Below are 27,177 nucleotides of genomic sequence, written 5' to 3'. Positions count from 1 at the left end.
GTGCTGCTGTAGGACTTACATAGCTCATTCAAATCACAAACAAAGCCTTTAAGGATTCTCAAAGCCATTTACAATAAGTAAATGTCCTATAAATTCCCATGACTCAGAATAATCTTAAACTGAATATATATAGGAAAGTTTATATTAATCTCATTTATGAGACACATAGAAAAGCCAGAAATTAAACCTAAAGATCTTTACTGTGAACCATGCTTGTTATAAAACCCTAAGATTCCCCAGCTTCTGAACTCACCTATGAGCAAAACCTTTTTTCTTATAATTAATTCAAGCAAGGCAAAGCAGAAAAATTACCATGAAAACAGATGACTACCATTTAATGACTCATTGTAGGGTGGGGTACATTTACTTTACTTACTGAAAGCTTTGTCTATCCTCCATCCATTAGCTTTTTCCTCACGTTTGAACTTGTTCTAAAAGCAAAGGTACATTTGTCTTTTTCAGTAAACAAGAAATGCAACAATACATTGTACAAAATGACAGATCAAGATAAACCTTCTTCAATGCAACAAAATCTTCTACCAACTAAAGTCATTAAAACTTAAAAGCACACTCGCAGAACACAAGTTTGTAATTAATTTTTAAATATAAAATCTGTCACCAACAGATATCACCAGTCATAATTTTTTATTATTTTCAACATCTTTGTCCTTACTTCCAATCTAAGCAGGGTTTGAGATATCAAAGATTTTCCCAGCTGGAAACCACGAAAGAGGCAACACAGAAGATCCTCACCAAACATGCACTTATGCTTAGCAGCATTCTTCAATTAAAATAAAATCGAGAAAAACTGTGTCTAGATATGCTAGATTTACTAGATATGTTGATTGGAATTCAACCCAGCATATTAATGTTTCAGATACTTACTACCTCTTCGAAACCTATTAAAAAAGCATTGCTACAGAGCCAGTTAGCATCAAAATTATCAATACTAATAGAGGAAGCATAGGAATAGCAAATGAGAAACAGAAAACTGGAAAGAGATGTTTAATTGCTTTATTGAGTGCTTTAATTTTTACCTTAATTTCTGCTCTGGCTCTATGAGGAAACAGCCGTCCAATCAAGGAGAAGTCTGTTCCTACCATACTGATAGCCAAAAAGAACATGTCTGTTTCTGGAGGGAGGACGGGGAGAGGAGAAAAAAGGTACACACACTTAAGTATATAGTTAACCATTCTTCTTGCTATCTAAAATAAAAACAGCTTTCAAACTTAATGCAATGAGATAGATAACTTTAAGGTTATCTGCCACAGCTGCAAGTTCAGCTGGGCTGGAGTATATATGTTATTTTACCTAAGTACCTCTAATAACATTTGCTGAATGAACTATTAACAGAGAGAACTGTCTAATCGATTATAAAACTGCAGAATGTGAAATATGTTTTGTAAAGCTAGTAAATCAAAGCTAAACAACTCCAAATTGCCAATGTTCATTTTTATTATGAACACAACCACAAACAGAAATCAGAAAAAAACGTGTAAAAATACCATCTGCATTATTATTTGTTAACAGGAAAAGCATGTATTCCAAAAGCAGCACAGTGAATTCTGAAGCTAATTTTTCCATCTACGGTTGTAAAAAAACATTTCCAATTGTAAAAAGTCTTGCACAGTGTTGCCAGCCTAGAGATAATAATCAATTCACAGCAGGCATCACAAAAAAACCTCCACCCACTCAAAAACACAGCTGTCCATGTGCAGTGAAATCAGCTGACACAGAGATGGCTTATAGAATTTATTCCCATCCGTGCTGGAAGAACTAAGTAAAGAAGCTGTTAAGAAGTGCTAACTGTGTCATATAGAGCTCAAGCATCCGGACACCAGAATCCAAAATTACGCTTTTGATAAGGCAGACTAGCATTTCCACAGCATCTAAACATCCACGACAGAAAAAATTCACAGGTAGCTTGCATATCATAAGGCACTGGATTTTTTAAACATGCCAATTTTCACAGTAAACATCAGAGCTCTGCTTGTTGTAAGAGTTTGGAGGGTTGAGACTATGTCACCCATAAGTAGATCCATTTACTCCACTGGAAATAAAAATTGTTGAGTACAAAGCATAGATGGAAAACTAAGACTTTTCTGCAGCCTCAAAACTTGAAACCAAAAATATACTCACCTTTATTTGACCATGGTTTCGTGTAAAAACTTTTCCTGAAGCTGGAATATGTAGTTGTAGAGCCACGCTCAAAAATGGGATCATTTTCTTCTACAACACATGGGCCTTTTGTTCTAAGAACTTCTACAGTTAAACTGGAAAAGCAAACACACAAAGAGACTCATCTGAAAATATTGCTAACAAGACACACAGTAGAAGTTTATAAGCCAGCTATTCAGACTTTTTCTGCCATAAGCCAGAGTTTGTATTGTAATGAGGTTTAATAATTACATTAATATGTATTTTAATGGGAAAATGCTGCAAGAAATCATTAACCTACTCAGTCTGTGCAAGTAAACTTGCTTTTCCCTTTTTATAAGATATAGTACAGGCAGACATAATTAAATATCTTTTAAAAAAAATTGTCTTTTTAACATTCAAGAAAATTAATTTGCAAAACCACAAGAGCTTTTCCACATCCTTTTAGAATACTTTCAAATTCCTTTACCAGGACTGCTCTAGCCTTACACCTTGGCCTAAATCTCATGCTGATAATACATTTGGAGAATTCAATAATTTGGTAATCTAATACTTAAAAAAAAGTCATATTCTAAGCAAAGTTACTGAAAACACTGACAGCTGAATAAAGCAGCAACACGCAAGATGCAAAGCTGGAGCAAATCATACTGACAACTGAATAACAGTAAGCAGACACATGCAACTGTGAGGAACAAAGAAGTTAACTAAACAGAAGACATTTGGAAGTTTGACAAATATTCAACATTCATTCACTGTAATAAAATAAGGCATCTTATCTTCCTCTCTATCTCCTTCTCCGAAAACATTTCTCATGGAGAAAGTTTGCCACTACTGAGATGCAGATAACTGCTGCTCATATTTTGCCACATATTTGCACTATTTCCTAAGTTAGGACAGGTCAACTCTCAACAGATAAATACACTCACGTTTGTCCCTGTCCAAAGTAACTGTTCTCTATTCACAAACTAAGCAGCAATGTAGTATATGTTATCCTTGAGTCAGGCACAGAATTTTTTACCTTTCTTCATCCAGAATAATCGAACCATCTTCTGCTACTTTCACACGAGGAACTAGAAGTGGTCCATCCTGACTCTCCTCCCCATTCTCTGCTTCCTCCTCCTCATCTTCCTCTTCATGATCAGGAGTACTTTTCTCTTCTTGGCTACAATTTTAAGAGACCAAGCAAAAAATATTACTTTTGTTAGTGTTTTCAATTCCTGCTCTGTATGCCAGACATTCAACAATTTAATGAACCACCCAGTAATGCAACCCACCAGCAAGTTAGTCAATACATAAACTCTGGAATCTGCTTTTCATTCTATTGTAAAATGGACAAATCCAAAAATATAATATTGAAAGCAAAATGCTCTTTAACTGCCCTCCCCTCCCAAATTACAATTTGTTATAAATAAGGGCTGTGGTATTGAAACAGTAAAAAAACCTACCACAGAAACATGGTTTTTTGCAACATCAGAAAACTTTTTGACTATAAGTTCTTTCATCACCAAGACTTACTCTTTCATTTGACCCAGTGCAGAATTTTTTTCTGTTCTCTTTTCTTCTGCCAATGAAGACCTAGAATTTTATAAAAAGCTAGAGATGAACTTTTGTACAGATGCATTTCTGGTTCATTCCACAAAACCGGCTTTTAGTGGATAATGGACAAAGAAACACAAAGCTTTTTGCCAATTCTTTGTACCACATCTAGACTTGAGTCTAACTGAACAACCACCACTGCTTAATGAATTTTGCTTTTTTTTTTTTGTATAAGCAAGGACAAAAAAAAAGATATTTCAAGCAATAATCCACTGTAAGGGTACAGGGAATGTGAGACCATCTGGTTCGTTACCTGCTTAAGGACTACTCACTGTGAAAGAAAAAAAATAACAAGTAATAAATAAAACACACAAGCACACAAACATTAACAAGCAGGTGATAGTAGACAACAACAGAAAATTCATCTGCTGTTGAGAGGAAGAACAGGACTTGGATAGCTGTACTTATGTTTATTTGATTGTTTTTGGTAGTTGCAGGAAAAAGAGCCTGCTCTGTCTGTGGTAGTCTGTGCAGCCAGCTGCGTTAGTGTTCCCTGTATGTGCACCTCCGGGATGCTCACTCAGCCTTGCTACTGTAAGGGAAACCTGTAAAGGGAACAGTAGCAGCTACATCCATCTAGCCGGAACGGAGAGACCTCCTGGGTCTTGCAGTGCATTTTGTACTTCAGCACCTAGGAAGGAGAAATGCTTAGCTTCCTGTAGTCCACTAGATTTTGCAGGCAGTCGTAACATTCCTAGCAGCCATAACTAAAAATTTAACTGCAGAAAGTAAAAGAAAAAAAAAATATTTTCTATTATTCTGCATTTGTACAGAGATAAATCAACACTAGGGACGCATTCATATTTTTAGATTTCAACAAGGACACTAATCTTCATTCTCATTTCTGTATGAAGATTGAGTAGATATGAAAATGTCTAGAAGCTTTTGCTACCATTGCAACAATACTGCATCTGTGCTAATACTCCAGATTTAAGAATTCTCCTTTTCACAATTATTAAATTGGTAGAAAAAGAAAAATCATTTAACCTAAGGAGAGAGAAAAAGAGTCATACTTACTTCATAGGATTGTTTTCTGGCAGATAGTATATTAAGTCCCTCATGGTCATTTTAGAACGATCTGGTGGAGAACGTCCTTCAATTATTGGAGGCCTGTGTTTCAACTGTTTCCATACAAAAATAATTAAAAAAAAACCCCTTAAATTCACCCTGAAAGTACTTTATATTTCACAAATGAATATTTTTATTTGTTGATGAAGTATCACATTGGAGAGTTTTGTTGTGTGTGTCCCGCCCCAACAACTGAAGTAAGTTTATCTTAAAAGTGTCCCTTCGTCAGAGAGGACGCCACAGACCCTTAAGTGACTTACCCTCTCAGAGAAATTCAATACTTGGCACAAGTAAAAGTGAAAAGTTATTCAAAATTACAGCACTCAGTCAATGATCAAGTGGAAAACAGATGAGAAACTCAAAATCCCAAGCTTCTTACAGCACACTTCCCCATTGTATTACCAACTGTGAAACTTTTAAAATTGGAACATTGACTAGAATATAATAGTAGGTCTCATGTCAAAAAGGCTTGTGGGTCTAACCAAATAAAAAGATATACAATTTCTCGTGAATTCTGTATTATGAGGGAGCACAGTGCTACTACTGCTTATAAACAGACTAAACCCATACAGAGTTATGAGATATCACAGACTATTAGCAGTAAGCAGCTGATGATCATCAGAAACCACTACTGCAAAGAGATAACGTAGGTTAGGGGAATCACATGTCTTTGCCCTTCACAGATCAGCACTGCTCAACACAGAGGCCTACCATGCGCTCTTTCTTCAGCTCTTCTTTAAGCATTTCTCTTAACTTCCGGGCTTTGAGGATCCTTTCACGGTCAGAACACATTCGTTTCTCTTTTACGGGAACAGGTTTCATAGATAGCTTTTCCTCTTGTGTTCCTGATCTTTCCTGTGTTGGTCTCTCCTTGAGTGGGGAGGGTACATTCTTCTGCAAGGTATCATCATTTTTTTGAGCAGCTACACCTACAGTTTGCTCTTTGTTCACCGATTTTTTTAGTGGGGAAAACTGTGGCACTTGTGGCACAGGTGTTTTCTTTTCAGGCAGCATGGGAGACTTTAAGGAGCTCTCAACATTACTCTTTTCTGACGGAGATGAATCCTTCTGAAGTGAAGCACTGCCATCAGGAGCCTGTGATGCTCGCCTTTGCAGTTTTGATGCAGAACACTGAGCAGATGAAGGTCCAGCTCTGGGTTTGACAAGATTGGGCATGGTGGAGATCCGTTTTCTTCTCTGCGTAGGCATCTCCACAGGTTTACTAGCTTCTCCAGCATCATTGGAGCTATCAGCCTTGTCATCGCTGGAAAATTTAAAAGAGTACTCTGAAATACTTTACGGTGACATATTTGTAACTCGTACTTTCAAGGTACGTTTGGCGCCAATCCGTATAAACATTGTGCTATAGAAAAATACAGTTATATACAAGAAGCCACACTAGAACCAACCTGTAGCTGGTACTTCCTCATAAACTAATCCACTCTAAGAACTGGTATATTATTTTCTAATATTAATTACTATTAATTAATGTTACTGTTACAAGCTAGTTGACCAAAAATGCTAAACTCAGGTGTTCCTTCCCCAGCCCCCCCGTTTTGGGAAGGCTCTCTACTTTCAGCTGAGAATACCAAATATCATCATACGATAAAGCTTTATAAAAAATAGCCCACATAACATACATGACATATTAAAAACATTTTAATAAAGCTATATGCCACAAGTAGTTTGATGATTTTTATTATGATCAACCTGAACATTCCTCTTATACGTTTGCAAGTAGATGATATGTAAACTGTGAATTCCAGAAAAACCTCAGCAGCAAAACTGGCTGCTGTTATTCTATTACTCACACTTAAAACATCAAAAGTAGCCTCTTAGAGGCAACAACTTTTAGCTTCCCTGGAAAGCTTTCTGTATTTTAAGTATTTTTTCCATCCCTTATGCAGAAATCATTTTCAAAGCGCAAGCAAAATTGCCAACCGTTATGATCTTCCTAGATCTGCAGACTCCTCCAGTGTTTGGCTCCTTGGCTGTTCCTCACAGTAAGACTGCAGCAGAATTACAACTGAGTCATAAAGAGTTTTTTTAATTTTACATAGGAACTATGCCTTGTTTCCGTATAAAAGGACAACCACACCCATAGTTCACTTAGCCATCTTCAAAAACAGTCAGAAGCAAATGCCTTTGAAGGGATAGAAGAAAAGCATGAACATACAGTGAAACTTTTCCAAATCCTCTCCAGCTACTATCTGCAACTCAGGCAAATGCTGCAGATGATGCTTTTGTATTTAACAGACCCAGCAGACTTTTCTGAATCAATTCGTCCCACACTGTGAGTTCATATACATTTTTAGTACACAGAACATCCCTCAGCAAGGAGTTCAGCAGCCTTACTACATGGTGCCTGTCTATGTGTTTTGAATGAGATCCTTGCAAGTTCCACTCAAGATCCTCTGGTTTTTGTACAGCAAGTGGAAAGTAATTCTTCGTTCACCTTCTCCATATCACCTGTGTTTTGTGGAGTTTTTAATCAGAGTGCCACACCAGATTTCTGAACAGTTAAATACAATTTAGCAGAAACTATATTTCAAAAAACCCACAATCTTATGCTCAGAGAATTTTCACTTCCCTGATAATCAACAAAACTCATTCAGCATTTAGAAAACAAAACAAAGGAAAGTAACTGACACTGTAGATACAGGTTTGAGCAGCTATGAAGGAATGCCTTAGGTCGGAAGGATAAATATGCAAGATATTTTCACATTTGCCTTTACTTTTCTTGCAGACCACACAACAAACACATTGGGTTGCATGTTCCCAATCACTGCACTCAGGAAATCAAATCGTGCAACTTCCCTCAGATCCACTCTTCCTAAATCAATGGTGGCCAATCTTTAAAATGCATCGTCTAGAGAGACAGCTCTCCAAGAAGCTAATACTGCCTACACTGCAATAAATGCCTAGGCCTGCTCTCTCCTATTTGGTTGCTACACTTCTTCAAAAGCAACCAAAAACTTTAAGAACCACCTATTCAGTGGAATTTAGGATGACCAAATGGAGTCAAGAATGGATCAGCTCTCACCTGTGCGTTCTCTACTTGCTCCGAGGACTAAAACTTCCCCTGAGATTCTCCCAGCAGTTTTATGTTGGATACTACTTTCTCCCTCCAGATGAGCTGTGGAACCCACCAGAGCACTCCAGCTCTGGTCCATGTATCTCTTCTAATAAGTGCATCATTTTCCAAACCTGTACGTCTCCAAAGAAGCTCTTTCCTAGCCACATCCCACATATTTCACTGTGTTGGCAAACTGCAGAGGTTTGTATGCGACACTCAGTGTGAAGAACTTCCATCACAAACAGTCTTAAATTTCTTACAACTGCTCTACTTTTTCTTTAAAACAGCAGGATGTGGTTTTGTGGATTTGTTCACTTGGATATTTTCCTCATTTATGGAGGAAAATATTTTATGAGCCTGTTACTTAAACAGCAAAGGTCTATGTTTCAAGACTCCTTAGAATATTCTCCCTTTCAGAACAGCATTGGTGTCTGGTTTTGAAACTTACAATTAGATTACACTGAAGCACCCATTAAATTACAAACACAAAAATCTTTAATAAATCTGCTGAATCAGCAACAGTACCACATAATTGAAAAACAGCAACTATATCTTCATTTACGAAAAAAGTTCTGGATAACAAAAGATCCAGTAACCTGATCTTTGTAACACATAAATGTTATAAATAAAATTAGAAAGAAAAATATCCTTACAGCACACTGCTAAACAAGTTTAAGTATAAAAGATGGAAGACAGAAGTTGAATAAAAGGCAGCATGGATTTACCAAAGACATGCCATGCCAACTAGTCTGATACCTGAATTTCTAGTCACAGGAAAGAGAAGACTATAAGAAGATCTTGTATTATGTCATAAAGGACAAGTTTCAACTAAAAGAATAGAGGTACTCATGCAAGATGCAAAACCAACAAGTTAAAAGAAGTAAGAAGGTTGTTCTGAAGAGCAATTATCAGACTGGGGAAATGTCCTGAAGAACTGGTCTGTACTGCTTTTGGCGGGGATAGAGTTAATATTCTTCACAGTAGCTCATATGGTGCTATGTTTCAGATTTGTGACCAAAACAGCGTAGACAGCACACCCATGTTTTAGCTATTGCTGAGCAGTGCTTACACAGATTCCAGGCCTTTTCTCATGATGCCCTGTCAGTGAGCAGGCTGGGGGTGCACAAGAAGTGGGGAGGGGACACAGCTGGGACAGCTGACCCCAACTGACCAAAGGGATATTGCATATCATATGATGTCATGCTCAGCATATAAAGCTGGCGGAAGAAGGAAGAAAGGAGGACATTCGAAGTTATTGCGTTTGTCTTTCCAAGTAACCACTACATGCATGAAGCCCTGCTTTGCTGGAGATGGTGGAACACCTGCCTGCCAATGGGAAGTAGTGAATGAATTCCTGATTTTGCTTTGCTTGTGCAGCTTTTGCTTTACCTATTAAATGGTCTTTGTCTCAACCCACAAGTTGTTGCAATTTTGCCCTTCCAATTTTCTGCCCCATCCCACTGGGGTGGGGCACGGGGCAAGGGGGAGCGAGCAAGCAGCTGTGTGGGGCTTAGTGGCCAGCCGGGGTTAAGTCACAACAGGGAGATCCTGAAGAACTGATCCTAGGACCAACCTTGCCATGCATTTCCACTGCAATGAAAAGCACTTAAAAAATTAAACAATCAAAAAGGAAAATGCCAGAAAGTTCTCCCTCGCTAATGCGTGAAGAAGTGAATACAAAATAGGAAGCGCTGTGAGAATGCAAAATCAAAGTCATTCAGTTACAGAGTGCAAAGCATTTTTGCTGTACACAGCAAACAGGAGCTCCCTGCTGCTGCAGTGCCAGAAAAACTGAGTATCGCACCACACTTAGCCCCTCCTTTGCAGTCTTAACTTATATATTATTTCAAACACCTGCAGTGCAACTGCAGTACAGAAATGCAGGTTTTGCTTAGGTTGCAAATGCGTCAAACACCCAGAAGTTGTTGTCCGATTACCACATACACAACTGTCACTGGGCACCGACCGGAGTGCAGCGCAGGACCTCTGTTTCTGGACGTCTTCAAGACGAGACAACTCCAGACCAAAGCAGGGACACCCAGGAAGTGATAGGCTGTGACAACAAGCGTTACTGGAGAGCCTGCCACCACCTACACCCCCAGGGGCTTCTGAAGGGCGGCGGAGGCGAGTTCCCTCCACCTCCCCAGGCCCGTCCCACTCCCGGGCATCCACGGCCGGGCGGTGGCAGCAGCCCAGGCAAGACCCCGCCGGGGGAGCCCCGCGGCACGGCCCACCTCTCTCCCCACACCCTGTGCTACCGCGGGGCCTCGGTAGGACTCACCCCTCGGCCCGCCGCGCGGCCGGCGGAGGTTCGGCCGCCGCTTCCGCCGCAGCCTCTGCTCTGGCAGCCGCCGGGGAGGCCGAGCCCTGAGGATCCGAGTCCGCCGCGCCGCCGGCGCCCCTGCCCGCAGGTCGCACGTTGGGCCGCACATTGAGGCGAGCCCGGCGAAACATGGCGCCGGCGGCTCGCTCCGGGCGCTCGGCAAAGGCGCGCGCGCCCGCCCGCGAGCTCGGCGTCAGCGGCGCGCGGCCCGGCAACACCGCAAGCTCGGTTGCCTCACGGCATGACACCCGCCGCCGCCCCCGGCGCGCGCCGTAACGTCATCAGCGCGCGGCCGCAGGAAGAGGAGGGGCGAGGGGGGGCACCGGCCACCCCGCGCGGGGGGTGGAAGGGGCGGTGATGGCGGGGGGAGGGCAGAGCCTGCCCGGGAAAATCAAGAGCCAGCACGAACACGGCAGCAAAACCGTCTTTAATGCCTCAGCAGCTCAAAAGCCCTTTTTTCCCCCCTAATTCAGGCATCTCGTAAACAGCTGTCCAGGCGTTAGTTTTGCCCACGATGATCAATTTTAAACAAACGAGGGAGGTTCCTGCGGCAGGGAAAGTGTTTTCCTGTGGGAGGGCTTGGGCGGTATCAGAAATAAAGCATCCTCGGATGGGAGAAGGACGCTTCTGCTCCCAGTGCGCCAAGCTAGGAAAGGCCCGAGGAACGCAGCGAAAGGAAGCGCTTCGGCCTTCCCTAACTTGCCTTGGTGATGTTCACCGGCAGCGATCTGTTGTCATCTTCCACTCGATTGTTGGCCAAAACGCAGGGGTGTTTTGAAAATGATTATTTTCCTTCAATCATATAAATACAGCCTCCGTTGAAATCTTCCCCTCCTGACCAGAGACCAGCCAGCTTGTTGCATTGCCGCCGTTACCCGCTTCGACACCGAGCGTGCCAGGCCTGCGTACCGCAGCATTCCCGCCTCTCGTCACTTTATGGGACCTTGCTCTCCTAACGCTCCCCGTCAGGGACGCCACGCCCGGCAGGCGCGGCGTCTCTCGCATTTACAGGGAAGCGGTCGGGGTGACAAGCCCGAGCGCCGCGGCCTGTAACAGCAGGGCGCTGCCCTACCCGCTCTCACGGGGCGAGCGGAGGTCGGCGAGGAGGCGCCCTCACCCCTCAAAGACCACCGCCCCTGCCGCCGGCCCCGCCCTCCCAGCCGCGCAGCGGCAGCGCAGCCCGCTGATTGGGTGTACCGCCTCTCACGCGCCGCAGTGACGTTGGCGGCCGGTGAGGTTTATAAGGGGCGTCAGCAGGGGGCGGGGAGGGAGAACATTCTGGCAGTCGGACGGGGGTGTCGGGCGGTTGGCGGCGGCGGTTGTGGTGCTGCGCGGCCTGAGTGTCTCGCGATGACCCGTGAGTGCCGGCAGGCCTCAGGGGGGCGGAGTGGGCGGTGAGCCTTTGGCCGCTCCGCCGGAACGGCGGCGGGCCGGTCCGCTCTAGGCCAGCGGAGAAGTGCGGCCTGGGCGCGACGCCGAGGGCAGCCCGGCGGTCGGTCCGGGGGCGGGGGTTGGCTGCTGTGTGGTGCCGCTGTCGGGTCTTGGTCCTTGTGGGCTTGGTGTCCCCGTGGCGAAATCTCGCGGCGAGCGTGTGGGCCGCTGGGGCTGAGGCTTCCCACATCCTGCCGCCGTGCCAGGCTTGGAGCAAAAACATCCTTGCCCCATGCCCTGGCGCGGCTGTGTTGAGGGGCGGGGAGGAGGAAGAAGGATGGTGATCTGCTAGAACAACAGTAACGCTCAGTTGCGGTCCTGGCTACCGTCCAGTCTTTAATAAACGTTTTCTATGTCACTGCCAAATACTTAATACTACGTTGCTTAAATGGTGTTTGTTAAGGCTGTCGTTGAAAGGGCAACAGGGCGTGCTAATCATGACCTTATTCAAAAGTAACGTTGGTCTATCTACTCTAAAATGGTGGAGAACTGTGAACCAAACCTAGAATACTCTGGCTCACCTCGTTGGTGGGGTTGCTGTTTTGGCTTCTGTGTATTATACTTGGCAATACAGAAACTGCCTGTGTTTAAGGAGGTGCTTTTACATTCATGCTTAAAAATATGTACCTTTGAAGCCACTGTACTGCTGGAAGTGCAGATGAAGGCCTGGATCATAAACAGTTTGTGCACAGATCAGACTGTGAATGTGAGGAAGAGGCAGGTTCATGGCTTTTGTTGATATTTTTCCCTGTTCTGCATGATGCTAAAATAAACATAGCTTAAGGTTAAAAAGAGGTACAGTGTCCCACACCTGAGCATAGCAGAATCCTAAGACTTCATTTTAGGATGACCTAGTTTAATACAGTATCTGAAATACCAGAGGTGTAGAAGTTGTGGTGTGCTACCATACAGTCTAGTTGTAGCTTTGGTATATGTTTCTAGAGTACAGCACTTTGTTATCAGTCAGACCTGGACTAGACCCTGTGATTTCAAATGGACACGTAGTAAAATAGAATAAGAATGGATTGCTTATTAACAACTACTTGTTGTGCTTCTGAGCTCATAAGTTCATGGTACTTGTTGCACTGCCAAATTTCAGGGTACCTGAAAACTTAATAAATTTGTGAAGATGGTGGTGACTAGATGAATAGGAGGGGTTTTTGTCACTTGTCTTCCATTATTGGTTTGTGTTTGCATCAAACTGCTCTGTTTACTTTTGCATTCTATTTTTGGGCCATGGTGGCAGGTCCTTTTCTTCTGCTTTGAGTTCTGATGTGATTAGATCCTTTCCTGCTCAAAGAACTCCAGGGTTGATGACCTCAGTAGCCAATCCTTACTGCCATTCTCTTTGACATCCTTACAGTAGAGATAATTACTGCTTGTTCCAGTGCTATTCAGAAGTCTTTTGCTTATCTCTTTCTTCAAGAATAGCTGGATCTTGTTGTTGGAAGAGCAGGAACAGATTGAACTAAGGCGTATGTCTTGCAGAGGCAGGCAAGGATGGGGGTGCTCAAGCATAGGTGTAAGCAGGAAGGGTGTACTGGCCTTTATGTGGCAGTTCACGCTTGAATTTCACATTACAGGAAGCTGAACTGTCTTCTGTCAGGACTGGACCACACTTCATGGAAGACTTAGGTTGATGTTACAGAATGTAGAAAACAGTACCCTCTCCCTGGGAGCTAGGGGTACTCATTCAGCATCCCAGGTGAAGTACTGGGGCCAAACAGTCCTTGGCAATGTTTAATTGGAAGCAGGGATGGTACAAGTAAGTTTCTTTTCAAATAGCTGTTTGGCTTTATATGCCTTGTGTGCATACTGTATTGCTCTACTTTTCTACCTGCTCTGCTTTGCTGTGCACAAGTGGCAGCCAGGCTTTTCAGTGATGCCATTCAGTTTGGTTCTTGAGTTTACAATCTTACCATGTGTATGAAATAACTCTGCAGACACCCTGTGCAATGTTTACTTGGAAAGGAAGTGCATTAGGCTAAGGGTGGAGGATAACTGCTATATGAATTCTGACTATAGCAGTGTGTTTTGATTTCCTGCCTCTTTTTCTTCATGATAAAAGAAGATATTTCACTTTGAGCACCACAGAAGAGCTGTTTCATTGCTGCTAACTTGTTTGTATGGTATTCATGCCTCCTGAGCACCACAACTTCAGAACCATTTATAGCCTGGAATGTATCATCTGCTCATGAGTCATCAGGTTCTAATCAACACCAGTACTGCCAGAGATGGATAGCTGTTTGACTTCAGTTTCTGAACAAATAGTGGCCCTTCTTCTACATGGACTTTGGGGACAGGATCTCACTGAATGCTAGTGAGGAGGATGGACCAGGAGTTCTCCTAACTTTTTCAAAAGGTAGTACTTGATGTCCTGTCACAGATGAAGTACATCTTCCAAGGCAGGAGCAGCCCTCAGGAGGCAGCAGTCATAATACACTGTTTTCATTTGGGCTTCTGGCACTTTGCCAGACAGTACACATACTGGTGTGAAGAATGCACAGAACCCCTGCTTCTGCAGGGTTGCTTTTGTCTACTTGTTGACCTGGCAGGTACCTTTATCAGCTCAGAAATGGGGTGAGTACAAACCTGTGGATTGTATCAACAGGTTGCTGTTTAAAATTGACCTAGTCCTAAACTGCTTCCATGTATCTGAAATTACAGGTTCATGAAGATTGAGAAATCTCTGTCTTCAAGATTGAAAGATGGCATAGGTAGTCTTAAGACTGGAGAGAGACTGAAAAGAGGCACAACAGAAATTATGGGGAGATGGAGCTTTCATTTTTGAGCATAGAAAAAATGTGATTGTGTTTTTTGAACAGCACAAGTGATTATGCCTAGTGTATCTGGAACACTTGGTCCAAAAGAATCAGGGCAAGAAGAAATACCAAGCAAGTGAACCAGCTCGGGCAGGTTAGAGCAGACTAGAACTGCTGTAAGGAGGTGGATAGTAAGGAAAGATTGTCAGCTAATGCAGAGGAGTTTGTAATTGTGATGGCTGTGGCCATTGCCTGGAAGACCCCGCGTATTTAGATGGAGAGTTGCATCTGCTCTGAGCAGCAGTTGTGGTGTGCTGGTTTTGATCTCATGCCCTCAGGAATGTGGTCCAATCAAAAAGATTGCATGCCTAACTTGTCAGGAGTTCAGGGGGTTGGTAGTCCTAGGGAAAGCTGGCTGTCCCCTGAAGAGGTATACTCTCTGGCAACTGTGATGTGTTTTTGTGTCTTTATGTAAGTAACATATATATATATATATATGTTACTTTTCTCACTTTTGTTGAAAGTGAGGCTAAGCACTTGCTAAGGCCATGCTTAAGTGCTGCACTTGATTTCAAATAAAAAAAATCTTTTGAGGTCACCTCTTTAATAGTATTTGAGTGTAATTAATTAAATGGACTAACAGTCCATCACAAGGAATGTAGGTAGAACAACTATAACTGCCCTTGCTGCTAAGTTAAGGGAAAACCTACATAGAGAAACTCATAAAATGAGGAAGATTGAAAAATGCAGATGTTGCTTCACAATGAAATCTAAAAAGCATGCATGGGAAAGAAAGCTGTGAACTGAAGCCCATAATAGTGTATGAAAGGAACCTTCCTGAATGCTTGTTTGCCAGTTCCTTCAATAGCATGAAAATACTCTTGCACATGAACAGCATTAGGGTTGTCCACCCTGTGCAGGGACATATGCACACACCTGTTTTGAGAAAGTGGTAAGTCATTTTATTCTGAACAAGGTGTCTTGATGAGGAACTGGAGTTTTGGTTGTGTGTTAATTTCAGCTTTATCAGTCCCACTTCTTTTGCAAGGGGCTCTGTGGTATATGGTAGGTAAACAAAATCTTGGGCTGAAGCTCCATAGCTGCCGTAGCCTCATACTGCATACACGTCAGCTACCTTGAAGCAAAAATTAATTAAACCTACATACAGCTTCTTGTGTACTATGCTGCTTTCATGGTTCCCAGAGTAAGGCAACTTTAGCATTTGGTAGCGCTAGCTGAGCTTGTGGGATATGAGTGCCCAATAACACATTATGAATCCTGTGTTAAGTGGTTTTGGGGACTTTATTCAGTAAAAAGTAAAGCCAGAGTTCCCATATGAATTAACTACACTGGTCATCTTCTAAGTGGCATCTGCAGAAGTGTATTCTTTCTACAAATACATGTAAGGGCCCTAACTGCTATTGCTAAGTATGAGCAAGACTTAAAGTTCATAGTGCTTGACCACAGGATATGATGGAATCCATTGGTGATTTTGTATGACGGCACTACAGACTGAAAGCAGGTGGATGTTTCTGGATTCCCAATACTTACAACCATTTTCTTTTTGATTTCTTAAAGGGCCTTGGGAAGAGTTGGAGGAACCTTATAAACTCTCTCAGGCTGCCCTCATTTTAATGCTGTTCTTTTGGTCTAAAATTAATTTGTAAGCTCTATTGGATGCTGGAATCTGAGATAGAGGATGGCTCATCTTTGGATGAGTTACTGTCATAATTTTGCCCAGGCTATTGATGGGATGGTCTGCCTTCAGTCTTTTATGGGAACCTGCATTGCATTTCTGGAAGGAATGTTGGAATGGATTTTGGTGATCTCTTGGACATGATCTGTAGAAATATAAATGTGAGAACTAACAGGCTTTCATGCCTCCCACTGTGCACTGGAGGGGGAGACTGTGATGGAAGATACTACCAACTGCAGAAGATACTGCCATACCAACTCTACAGATTGAGCTAAACCTTATGACCTTTATAACAGACTTCTACATAGGCAAGCTATGTGTAAAAAGTGGTAGTACCTGTATAAACTGTGTATTATCTTACAGGTGGGAACCAGCGTGAACTTGCCCGCCAAAAGAACCTGAAGAAGGCTCAGGAGATCCACAAAGGGAAAAGGAAAGAGGATAGCTTGTCTGCTTCTCAGAGAAAACAGAGGTAAGATCTAGTACAGTTAAGTGAAATGGTTGGGCAAAATAGGAGGGGAAAATGGGTCAGAAAAAATCCAGTGTCTTAGCTGAAACAGCATTTAAGTACTTTGCCTTGATTCATGGTCCATTCACATGCCAGAGCATAAACTGTGCATGTAGGTTTTACTGTATCTGCTGTTAAACAGATTTATTTTTGGTAAGACCTGTAAAGCTTTTATTTCTTTTGAGCAGCTTTTTGCCTGGTATGAACAGGAAAAGATTGTGTAACACTTTGCTGAAGATGTTTGATCCATTGTGTCCTTTACTTCTAAAAAAATTAGACTTGGCTACTAGTCAAGTAACTTGTCTACCTCATGGGATACTGTATTGAAAAAACAGGATAATAGAAACAGTCTGCTCACGGCTAACTGAGAATTTTTATACTAATCTTTTTCCCTTTTTGCAATGGGTGTTGCTAAAAGGCAAAAACAAGCATGAGGAGACTCTACTTAGAAAAACAGTGAGCCAGCATCTGAAATCCAACTTTTTTTCTTCACAGAGACTCTGAAATTATGCAGCAAAAACAAAAAGCGGCTAATGAAAGGAAGTCTCTGCAGGCAGGAGCAAAATGAACTGCCTGTATGGAGAAGATGGAGTGCACCAATGAAGAGAAGGGCCTAGAAGATCATTCATGAAAAGTGTCTGGCTGTTAAATGATTAACCATCTATTTTGCAAAGTTGTTCAACTAGCATTAGTTTAGAGTATTTTCTGGTTAGCGTAGGCTTAGTTGTCTGGAGTGCTATTTAAAACCTGACTACACACTCTTCTGCATGTATATGAACACAAGTACCAAGCAATAGCTTTACTTCAGCTTTTGCTGCATTTGTTGGTTTCACTTAATGGTTCCAGTAACAGTGAATTTCTGAATCCACAGTTAGACCAGACTTTCTTGTCTTAATTCTTGAAGTACAGCTTCATTCAGAATGGAACACACTTGTAAAATGTGCTTAACTTTATGGAGGTCTGAACTGTAAATCTCATCTTAAATTATTTTTACAATAAAATGTTGCATGAAGTACTGTCTAGTCTGAAATGGTTATGCTTTGATAATCAGTTGATTTCTAAGAAGTTACCAGGAACACAAAGAATAGATAAATTGTGGAGAAATGCAATATAAGTATGCAAGTATAATAATATAATATGCATTTCTTATATTACAAATTTTATTTCTACTTATAAGCTATATAATATGCCATAGTAAGTCTGTGCTGTAGAAGATGCCTGTCAAGTTGCGGACTTCATTGGTGCATGTCACTGACTGTGAATCTACTACTGATATTAACTTTAGGGAAGCTGCAGGCTTGAAGTTAATGAGTTGCAGATGTAAGTGGATCTTGAACTTGCTCGGTCACTAAAATGATTTAAAATTGCTGCTTAAACTAGCCTCAAGAATAAAACTTAGTGGGAGAAAACGCAGCACTGCTTTAGAGACATGCTTGAGCGTGTTGAGTACTGACCGAGGTGAGACTGGCTTAAATCTCTGGAAGGAGAGAACTTTGCAGCCTTTCTCCGTACAAGCTCTAATGGATCCAAGTGCATTTATTGTTGGCAGGCCGCTGGCACAGCCTGAGGAGAGTCTGAAGGAAAACGTAGCTGGTTTTGGCGATGTCGTACCTGCAGCTGGTGAGAAATGAAGCAGATTTCTCTGCTACGGGGGTTCAGCCAAGCTCTTCCAGGGAGAGGCAGCGCGTCCTGACTGACGTGGAGCCTTCGACTGAAGTCAGGCCCCTGGCAGCCTTCTGCGCGGCCTCCCGGCAGCGGCGCCGGCCAAGGCGGTGACCAGCGCGGCGGCTCGCCCCACGGCACGGCTCCGGCCGGGCCCGGCAGCCGCGGCCTGACGTCACCAACAAGGGGCGGGGCCGCGGCGCGCCGGAAGTGGCGCTTGGCGCGTGCGCAGCAGGCGGCCGCGCGGGGCCGGGGCCGGCCATGGCGGACAGGGTGCTGTTCCGGCGCGGGACCGGGCAGGTGGGCGCCGGCCGGGGCCGGGGCGGGGCGGGGGGCGGGAGCGGGGCTCTGGAGCGGCGGTAAAGCGGTCTGTGGCCTCCGCAGAGCGACGACTCGGACGTGTGGGACGACACGGCCCTCATCAAGGCGTACGACAAGGCGGTGGCCTCCTTCAAGGTAAGGGGGGCGGTCCGAGCGTGGCTGGACCCTGGGCTAAGGGCGCTGGATTGCCGTTTATTGTTTCCCTCCTTTCTTTTCCCGAAGAACGCTTTAAAGAATGGAGAGTGTTCGGAGCCTTCGGACAAACAGGAGCAGCGCCTGGGGATGAAGAGGAAAAACAACAAAAAGAACAGAAACAGAAAGAAGAGCAACACAGTGCCTTTGAAACAGGTCGCCCCGCCTGTAAATGCTAGCGATGCTCGTACTGCATGTCGTACTTCTCTGTGGTACTCAAAAGTAGCTTTTTCATCACCTTGAGAGTAACGTTCTGGGGTGGGGGGGCGATAACGTTATAAACCTTATTTATAGGTTACGTTGAGCAGTTTCATGAAATGCAAAGGAAAACCTTTCTGGGTGGGAGTCATCTTTCTCGAAAAGTAGTTTAGAAGAAGGTATCTTTCTTTCTGATCATTGGTGTAGGTATTTACTTGCCTCTCTTGCTTCTGTTGCAGTGGAAGGTTGGTGACAGCTGTAACGCTGTTTGGTCTGAGGATGGTAACATGTACCTAGCAACTATTGCCTCCATCAATCAGAAGAGAGGCACGTGTGTTGTTACTTACACGGGATATGGAAATCAGGAGGAGCAGAACCTGTCTGAGCTACTTCCTCCAGCCAGTGATGAAACAGTAAGCAGGATGGGGAATTCTGGGGAAGTGAGGGACACTTTTTCATTCTTCTGAAAAGGAAAGAGAAAGTGGGAGAATCAATTTTTTCAGTATTTCTAGTACCACTGCAGTGTTCAGAGTGAGAATCGATACCTGATTCCATTGTGAATGGACACAAGCTGATGGAGGGAATGAAAGCGTCCCCTTACTTCTTGAACTCAGCATGGAAGAAAAGGAGGGGACAAGAAGAAATTAACGAGTGAGAGATAACATAGCTAAAATGATGAGCAGATGAGATTATGAGCTTGTAAGATCTTTCCTGAGTAGGACTGGGATGGCTAGAGAGAGGGGAGGATGTGGATGGGGCTTTCCAAGCTTTTTCACACTAAAATTGCTTGCTGTAAACTCCTGTTTAGTGCATCTCATAAAAATGTCTTGGTCTTCTAGAATGAGAATGAGACTCCATATTCAACGGATGAAAGTGAAAAATCGTCCCAGTCACCTCGAAACAAAAACAACTGCACGAAAGCAAGATTCTCCCCTCAAAATCTACGTTTTCCTGCACCGCCAGCAGCCCCAGGCCTGGGAAGGGTAAGCTCAGCCTTATCTGAAATAAATCATATACCACTGTTAAGCCTGATGTCTAAATTCTGAGACAATAGGATAGTATTTATCATTGTCTAGACACCAAATAACAGCATTTTGAGAATGGGTATATAGATATGCATGTTAGAACCTGTTAGTATGTCATTTTGTAATAATCTAGTCACAGTGTAGCCCTCCTGCAGTGCTGCTGTCTAGTGAGGAAAACCTTCTCCCTAGCTAACACTTGCTTTGCAATTGCCGTGTAACTTAAAAGAGGGATGTTGTTCCCTGGTAGTGCTGTTAATTATAACACTGTTGATGTTTTAAGATTCCACTTTTTCTACCTGATTTATATGTTTCATTACACAGGACACTGAAGGCAGCAAAAGTGATGTCCAGATGTAATAGAAGCTCTCAGCTGTAGCTTCTCTATTGAATTATGAGGGCTGGGGTATACTCTTCAGTTTTCCTGTTGTGTAGGAGTCTAAATAATAGTGCAGTTGAACACAGTATTATGTTTTCTAAATATTACTGTTTGTGCAAGATTTCTTTATAAGGTTTTCTTTTATCTTTTTTCTTTCATATCAGTAGATTTGTATCTAAGATCATGTTAAAGACATTCACAAGCATAATGGAATTTAGCCAGCATGTTGCCCCCTGGCACACAGGAGCAGAGAAATTATCTGTTTGCCTGTGGGCAATATTAGATATGTTTCTTCATGTGAGAGTGCAACCACTGACTTCTACTTAGAAAAAACCTTTTAAAATGCTTGTATTAACGAGAACCCTGTTTCAGCACTGTTTACCTCAGTGACACATGTAAGTTTTACGTTTCCAGGCATGGAATGCTCCACAGAAATAGCTACTGTGTGTTGTTACTGCAGTTTCATTAAATTGCTGGGATGTGTTGTCTTTGGTTTATGGTTTGTGAATTGCTTCAAGTAATTCTCTTAAATAAAATGCTAATGCCTGAAATTTCTTGTTAATTTACACTATTCAATTTTTTTCAATGTAGCCTGGATCAAAATTCAGGGCACCTCCATCATTTTTATCTTGCTGGCCCCCACCCTTCCCAGCAGGACCACCGGTAAGTGATGGGAGAATGAGGAAGAAAGTGTCAGAGATGAGTACTGGTTATCTCAAGTTTTCTAACTGAATGTGCTCACCGCCCGTGTTTTTAGAACACATTTCTGTGTTACAGTCTCTGTTTTCCAGGTATTTGATAACGCATTCAGTTACCAATATTACAAGAATCTAATGCACAAGGTCGGGTCTGCACTCATTTTTGTGGTAGTGAAGCTGTTGGTAAGAATATCAAGAGAAAAATTATTTGAAGAAACTACACCTTACATTTGGTTAACAGCATTTCACTGATGCAGATAAATATTTTCCCCTAACAAAACTTTTTGTGTACAGTCAAGCTACAGGAATCTTATTTCTCCCAGGCTTTGGAAGTTACATGTTTTCAGAATGTACCATCTTATTTGGTTCTTTTTCAGAGAATGCATTGAGGACATGTTCCTATTTTTCAGTTTTATATTTTGATCTTTTAGAATTGGTTCCTATCTAACCTGGGATATACCCTACTGAAACACAGACATTTCCTTTGTGATTTCTTAGTTGATTCCTCCTCCACCACCTATGAGGCCAGACTCTCCTGAGGATGATGAAGCATTGGGGAGCATGTTGATAGCTTGGTACATGAGTGGTTATCACACTGGGTATTACCTGGTATGTGCTACTTCTGTCTTGAAATGTCTCTGTAATTTTGCTTTTGTGTTGCTGCTGCGGTTCTCTGCAAGAAGTTAGACAGGGAGGGCTGCTTTTTAGATCTCTTTCTAATTCATGATAGCTAAATTTAAGGGTATTTTGTATTCTGTAAGTATTCTTGTCCTTGAGTAGGAGTCACATGAGCCAGCATATATATATATAGTCCATGTTGGTTTAGTTCTTTGTTCCACTGGAGGGGTCCTATTAGGTACTTTATAGCCAGCGTTTTATAGCCATTCTGAAACAACCAGTTCTGTCTTTGTAGACAGGTGGAGTAAATCTGAACATGTTTATTATTCAGTAATCATCTTCTACGTATTTTCTTGGAGTATGAGTGGTAGTATCACATTTAGGATCAGATCTGGCATTTTTGCAGAGACTATTCATCAGTAATTGTTTCAGGTGATCGTGAAGGTCCAGCAGGAGCTGTCAGCATAGTTGTGAAAAATCTGTGACATGGAGTATTGATTTCTATTTTCCTTTGTACACTTATCAAGAAAGAAAATTACAGGAGGAATTAAACTTTGCATTGGGGAAGTTGGAAAGGGGGGATTTTGTGCCATAGGGTATCTTCGAAAGACTAGTTTTGGAATTTCTTGCTTCGGGTTATATATAATTTGGATTGCTTTAATTTACTTTTAAATGAACAAGAAATATATTTTGAAATTATTCTGTAGAGCCACTGTGTAAAGAAGACATGGAGTTTGTCTTTTGTCCTGTTTAAACCGCCCATTCTGATTTCCCCAAAGAGTTAAAAGCTATTCTGGATTTGTAATGGATTAAAAAAAAATAGTCCAGAAATGTTTTTGTTCTGCAACTAAAGCTTTTATTTCCATGTTAGTGAAACCAAGATTTTACTAAATTGTATCTTGTAGGGTTTAAAACAAAGTCGAATGGAAGCAGCACTGGAGAGAGAAATGCATGCAAAATAACTGAATATCCATCATTGTTTTGAAGGATTGTAAGTATCATAATTTTGTGCTAAATGAAGATACAGTGTTGCTTGACAAATTTGTTTGAAACTACAGTTCATTTTACAAGCTCTCAACAAGATTGGAATTCTGTGCAAAAACTGTGAGCTTCAGGACTTCCATCCTCTCTTATGGCTCTCTACAAAGAACACTTCCGCCAGTATTAATCCCTTCTTTGCTTAGCAGCCGTGGAATACTATTTTCTTGGCTAGAATGAAGGAAAGTATTTTATTGCTCTGATGAGAAGTTTAACTACAGCATCTCTCTACATCAGAATTAATAGCTCAGCTTACTTGAATTGTTAAGAGTTACCTTATTTGTTTATGGGCTATTTTGAGAATAAAAGGTTGTTAAATGAAATGCAATTTTTGCATCTATGTACCCACCTTCAGAAGCAACTGCTTCTTTATACAGATGGGATAGCAGGATGTGTAGCTAAACTTTGTTTTCAGGACAAGATCAACATTTCACTTTCATATTGTTGAGCAATTCTGTTCTCAGTACTTCAGTGACTGTGCTTTTATTTGAAATCCTTTGTGTAGAATTCTGCAGTATATTGTTTAGTTCCTTATGGAACAAAACTATATTCTCTTGGGGACTTGTTTTTCTGATTTTGTGTGACAACATGTAATTTCTGTGTAGTTGAGTAATTCTTATTTGTTTGTTTAAAAAGAAAAAGCTCTTATGTACTAATTTTTGCTTCTTTTTTAAAGCCAGGTACAAATCTTTCCCACTGAGAGGTGTATATCACTTATGCACTGATGGTTGATGGTGAAGATCAGAATTTTATCAAGACAATTAATCTTAACATTTTCTTAACATTGAGCTGCCCCTGATAACAAGTAAACAAATAACTTGAGACTAGGAATTCTATGTGCGTTGAAATGAGTGATTTCTTAAAGACCTCTAGTCAAATGTATTTAGAAAGCGCTGCAGCAATAAAGTATTTTTTACTTCCCTGAAACAATTTTAAGTCTTTTTACCACATGATAGATTTAAGTCTTTTAGCCCCACATGATAGATTTCATTTATCTGTCATTTTAACACCTCTTGTATTCCTCAGACTTTTTATCTGAATGACAACACCGGAACTAGCAATTACAGTATATTCTTTTAGGATACAGCTATGGCAGCAATGTATGTTGTGGTGGCCACTGGTGGCAATGGCCTGGAAAACGGTATACCATGATATTAAAAGAGATATCTTATGGGTCTGATTAGAATCCTGAATATGACAGCTGGATTCAGAAAGGCTCCTTTTTTGTTTCAAATGCTTGTTAATAAAGTTCTACTTTTCAAACTTTGAATTTAGGGGTGTGGTTTTTTATTTTTAGCTTCTGTAGATATCTGTCTGTTGGATTAATGGCTGAAATACACCAGAAAGTTTTGCCGTGTGGCCTTTTTCTGAGTACCATTACTAAAAGCAAATTAGAAAAAGCAGACTGTGGAAAGGTAATGGTAAGTATGGACTTAGATTTCAGCCCATACCATCTTAACTCTGGTAGAATAGAGGCTGCAGCCACAGAACTAGACAGTAATTTAATTAATGCCAGCGGTTTGCTTTTCAGGGAAACTAGCCAAATACAGGCCTGAACTTTGCTGCATTCAGTTCCTTTTCCTACTGTAGTTGAGTGTCAGAAAATCAGTTTTCCCACAAATAATTGAGCAAGAAGAGAAAGACATAATCTTAATGTCCCTAAGCCACTTTGAAGGCTTTTTCTTAATTGTCTAGCTGAAATAAATTAAGATTCCTTGTAGTGATGCAAAGCTTCTAAATCAGCTGTTCAGCAACTGTTCATTGCTAAAGAGGCACAACTGCCATCAATCAGCTAGTCCTGTGTTAGTATCTGGCATTATGTTACAAAAAGTGGCCTTTATCCATTTTTAACACTAGTAAAATCTAGCGTCCAATATTATTTTCAGTGCAGTCCTGACCATAAAGGGTTTTATGATTTTTATTTCATTAAGTGATGAATGTAATTGATTTCACTGCAAGCAAACAACTTAATAGTAATTATTTTAAATAGGCTTTAAGCAAAATTTTACATTTTTCTTTGGAAGATATCACTTAGGTACAATCTATAACCATATATGCAAAGCAAGTCAGGTTTTTAGAGTTACATTAATCCTGTCTTCTGTTCCGTGATCCTTTCACATTAACCTAACCCTGCTGTAGAAGAGACTGGCATGTTTCATCCTGGTGAAAATTTTACAATATATGTTTATTGGCAATGCAGGCGTATAATTCATAATACAAGAAGGAAGAGAAAAAAAAAAACCAAGCCCTAACATTTCAAATTTTCTAGTCTTGAAAAATTGGTGAAAGTGGTAAGACCCATTTGCAAGATAACTTTAAACTCCTGGACTGGGGATGCTGCTCCTTCATGATATCAAATGTTTTAAGGTCCTCTGCGTCAAGGAGCCAACCCACCATTACTGTTGTCACAAGACCAGGCATCAAGAAACACACTGGACAGAAGCTGTCACTGTTGATGCACTGGCTTTGATCTGGTGTGTGAACATACGGCTAATGTCCAGCTCTTTTAAAGCAGGCATGTTATTAAGTGTTCTAAAGACGTTTCTCCAACCAGTTTCTGTAACGTAATTTACTAACAATGAGAGCTTTTCAAGCAGTTTGCAACCTTTGCTGCAAAAATAAGCAGGCATCAGTAAGGATTCAAAGATGGTCCAAACCCATATGAAACATGAATGAAAATACAGTGAAGCTGAGGTATTGTACATTAAAAATAAAGCAGAGTTGTTGCTATTAGGTTGTAAAAAGTAGAACTTTGAACTCAACTCATTTAAGCATTTTAATACCCCAGACTGAGGAGACTGATAAAAAGGAGGATACTTTTGCAGGCACATTAATGCCTAGTAGAAAAAGGTACCAGTGTGTTTACAAATGTTTGAATACCCTCCTACAGAGCAAAGTAAATACAACACTAGCTTATGCAACCACTTGAGGTCAGACACCAGATCAGCTTTGCACAGATGCAAGATACTGAGTTTAACAATCTCTTGCATGCCTATGTAGCATCACATATGCTCTTCAGTCTTGCGTTACGGCCAGCCTACTTACAAGATGGGACTCTTGTCATCAAGTCACTATATATAGTAAAATGTATGTCAGAAATAAAGGAACGTGATGTGACAGACTTAGCATTTGCTTACAAAAGAAGACATTTTCCCTAGCCTATATAAGAGAGGGTAGTTTTAAGACTGTACTAAATAAGTATTAAATTCAAGAAATATTTTGGTAATACAGTTTTAACAGCTAGGGCATAAAAGCTAATATAACTAGCAACAAAGTTACAAAGCTGTATTTTAAGTCAGTCTTTTTTTCCGCTGATTACTTGTAATTTACATTGCTTTGTAGAAGACAAGGGGAACTAAAGAGGCATTTCAAAAGAGGTCTCGGCAAAGTCTAGTCTGAATATAAGCAGTCTGAATACGCTTTGATGAGCAAGAAATATTTTGGGCTGTGTATAGAACAAACAGGAAGAAATGATACCCATTCAGAATGACAAATAATTTGCAATTGTTGTAATGTATACAAACAGAAGATTAATTTATCCTGAAGCAGTATCTTCTCTACTCAGAAATGTTATTTCATGTTTGAAGTTCTCTCCTTTAAACTTATCCGTTTCTAATAGACTGTCATCATCCAGACACAGGATAAATGAGAAGCATCTGAGGTGCAGCAGGTGTAGACACTGCTGAACAATCGGTTTGGCTGCAGACTTTATTCCCTTCACTGCAGGAAGGATGAGCTCCTCCAGGTTAAGAACAACACCTAAATTGTATGCTGCAGAGAGAAGACGACTACCTTTCCTGTTAAACATGTGCAGATTTCCTGAATCTTGTAATGCCAATGAGTAACAGCAGCAGAGCCAAGTAAAAAAACATTTAAATTTAGATTCTGAGTAATAGGTTACTATCAGCTTGCTTTCCTCAGGTTCGCCACTGCCATTCTTGCGAATGTCACTTCACTCTAACTAAATAGCTTGAAAAGATTACTTACAAGATTACCACCGCTCTGACAAATCCACTGTAGGTTTCAATATACTTTTCAATTTCCTCACTTGATTTCTTACTTCGAAGGAATTCACACCTATAAAAACCCCAAAACATTATTCCTAAGCATTAATTCCAATTAAAATTCTGGAAGCAGTGTTTCAGTTATTAAGGGGTGCATACTCAGGATTTTTCACAACAGAAAGACAATGAAACAAAGGCAAACTTTTTGCTGCCGCCAGCATTGTTCATGCAGCCTAGTGACTATCTGGGAGAATAATCAGCTGGCTTTTGCTCAATGAAAGGCCCATGGGAGACTCTAGAAAGTATGTAAAACAATATATATAGAGTAATTACAAGGTTAGGGATAGTGGACTTATACTGTTCAGCTCTCAAAAATAAAGATCTGCTGAAATCAATTGAATTGTCTGAATATAACAACCTTGAAGACA

The 27,177-nt window shown here is 41.3% G+C and overlaps 3 protein-coding genes across 6 annotated transcripts in view; 2 read left to right on the top strand and 1 right to left on the bottom strand.

Moving 5' to 3' along the window:
• Positions 1–11,365, bottom strand: part of BDP1 (BDP1 general transcription factor IIIB subunit) — a 52,612-nt gene extending 41,247 nt beyond the window's left edge. For 2 of the 3 annotated variants that reach the window (XM_075488726.1, XM_075488727.1), the window contains exons 1-8: positions 10,179–10,496; positions 5,533–6,085; positions 4,771–4,874; positions 3,673–3,732; positions 3,176–3,319; positions 2,140–2,273; positions 1,038–1,132; positions 377–431 (exon numbers count right to left, since the gene is read on the bottom strand). In XM_075488726.1, the coding sequence (XP_075344841.1) occupies positions 377–431; positions 1,038–1,132; positions 2,140–2,273; positions 3,176–3,319; positions 3,673–3,732; positions 4,771–4,874; positions 5,533–6,085; positions 10,179–10,351 (1,318 nt within the window). In that variant the 5' untranslated portion in view covers positions 10,352–10,496. Of the gene's footprint in view, positions 1–376; positions 432–1,037; positions 1,133–2,139; positions 2,274–3,175; positions 3,320–3,672; positions 3,733–4,770; positions 4,875–5,532; positions 6,086–10,178; positions 10,497–10,923 lie in introns of those variants that run through there. The other variant, XM_075488728.1, reaches the window with a different exon arrangement.
• An 84-nt stretch (positions 11,366–11,449) lies between these two features.
• On the top strand, positions 11,450–17,629 carry LOC142402848 (small EDRK-rich factor 1-like). Its single transcript, XM_075488729.1, has 3 exons — positions 11,450–11,577; positions 16,473–16,581; positions 17,113–17,629. The coding sequence occupies exons 1-3, from the start codon at positions 11,571–11,573 to the stop codon at positions 17,183–17,185; spliced, it is 189 nt and encodes a 62-aa protein (XP_075344844.1). The 5' UTR covers positions 11,450–11,570; the 3' UTR covers positions 17,186–17,629.
• An 832-nt stretch (positions 17,630–18,461) lies between these two features.
• SMN1 (survival of motor neuron 1, telomeric) lies at positions 18,462–24,000 on the top strand. Of its 2 annotated transcripts, none has more exons than XM_075527290.1 (9): positions 18,462–18,579; positions 18,664–18,735; positions 18,823–18,960; positions 19,230–19,403; positions 19,830–19,973; positions 20,983–21,054; positions 21,588–21,698; positions 22,613–22,698; positions 23,422–24,000. In XM_075527290.1, exons 1-8 carry the CDS (start codon positions 18,541–18,543, stop codon positions 22,667–22,669), a joined length of 807 nt encoding a protein of 268 aa, XP_075383405.1. In that variant the 5' UTR covers positions 18,462–18,540; the 3' UTR covers positions 22,670–22,698; positions 23,422–24,000. The 2 variants fall into 2 exon arrangements, with proteins under 2 accessions (XP_075383405.1, XP_075383406.1); XM_075527291.1 differs by having other exon boundaries at positions 18,823–18,948; positions 23,422–23,998.
• The last annotated feature ends 3,177 nt before the right edge of the window (positions 24,001–27,177 follow it).

This window comes from Mycteria americana, chromosome Z (assembly GCF_035582795.1).
Source record: "Mycteria americana isolate JAX WOST 10 ecotype Jacksonville Zoo and Gardens chromosome Z, USCA_MyAme_1.0, whole genome shotgun sequence".
NCBI classification, from domain to species: domain Eukaryota; kingdom Metazoa; phylum Chordata; class Aves; order Ciconiiformes; family Ciconiidae; genus Mycteria; species Mycteria americana.
This window is presented reverse-complemented; position numbering and strand designations above follow the sequence as displayed.

What these genes read in the sequence shown, in the direction of transcription:
- SMN1 (XM_075527290.1), top strand. Translation starts at nt 18,541, where the DNA reads ATGGCGGACAGGGTGCTGTTCCGGCGCGGGACCGGGCAG. An exon ending in CTCCAGCCAGTGATGAAACA is followed by an intron (nt 19,404 to 19,829) that starts GTAAGCAGGATG and finishes TTGGTCTTCTAG; the next exon opens with AATGAGAATGAGACTCCATA. An exon ending in CCTTCCCAGCAGGACCACCG is followed by an intron (nt 21,055 to 21,587) that starts GTAAGTGATGGG and finishes GTGATTTCTTAG; the next exon opens with TTGATTCCTCCTCCACCACC.
- LOC142402848 (XM_075488729.1), top strand. An exon ending in GCTTCTCAGAGAAAACAGAG is followed by an intron (nt 16,582 to 17,112) that starts GTAAGATCTAGT and finishes TTTTCTTCACAG; the next exon opens with AGACTCTGAAATTATGCAGC.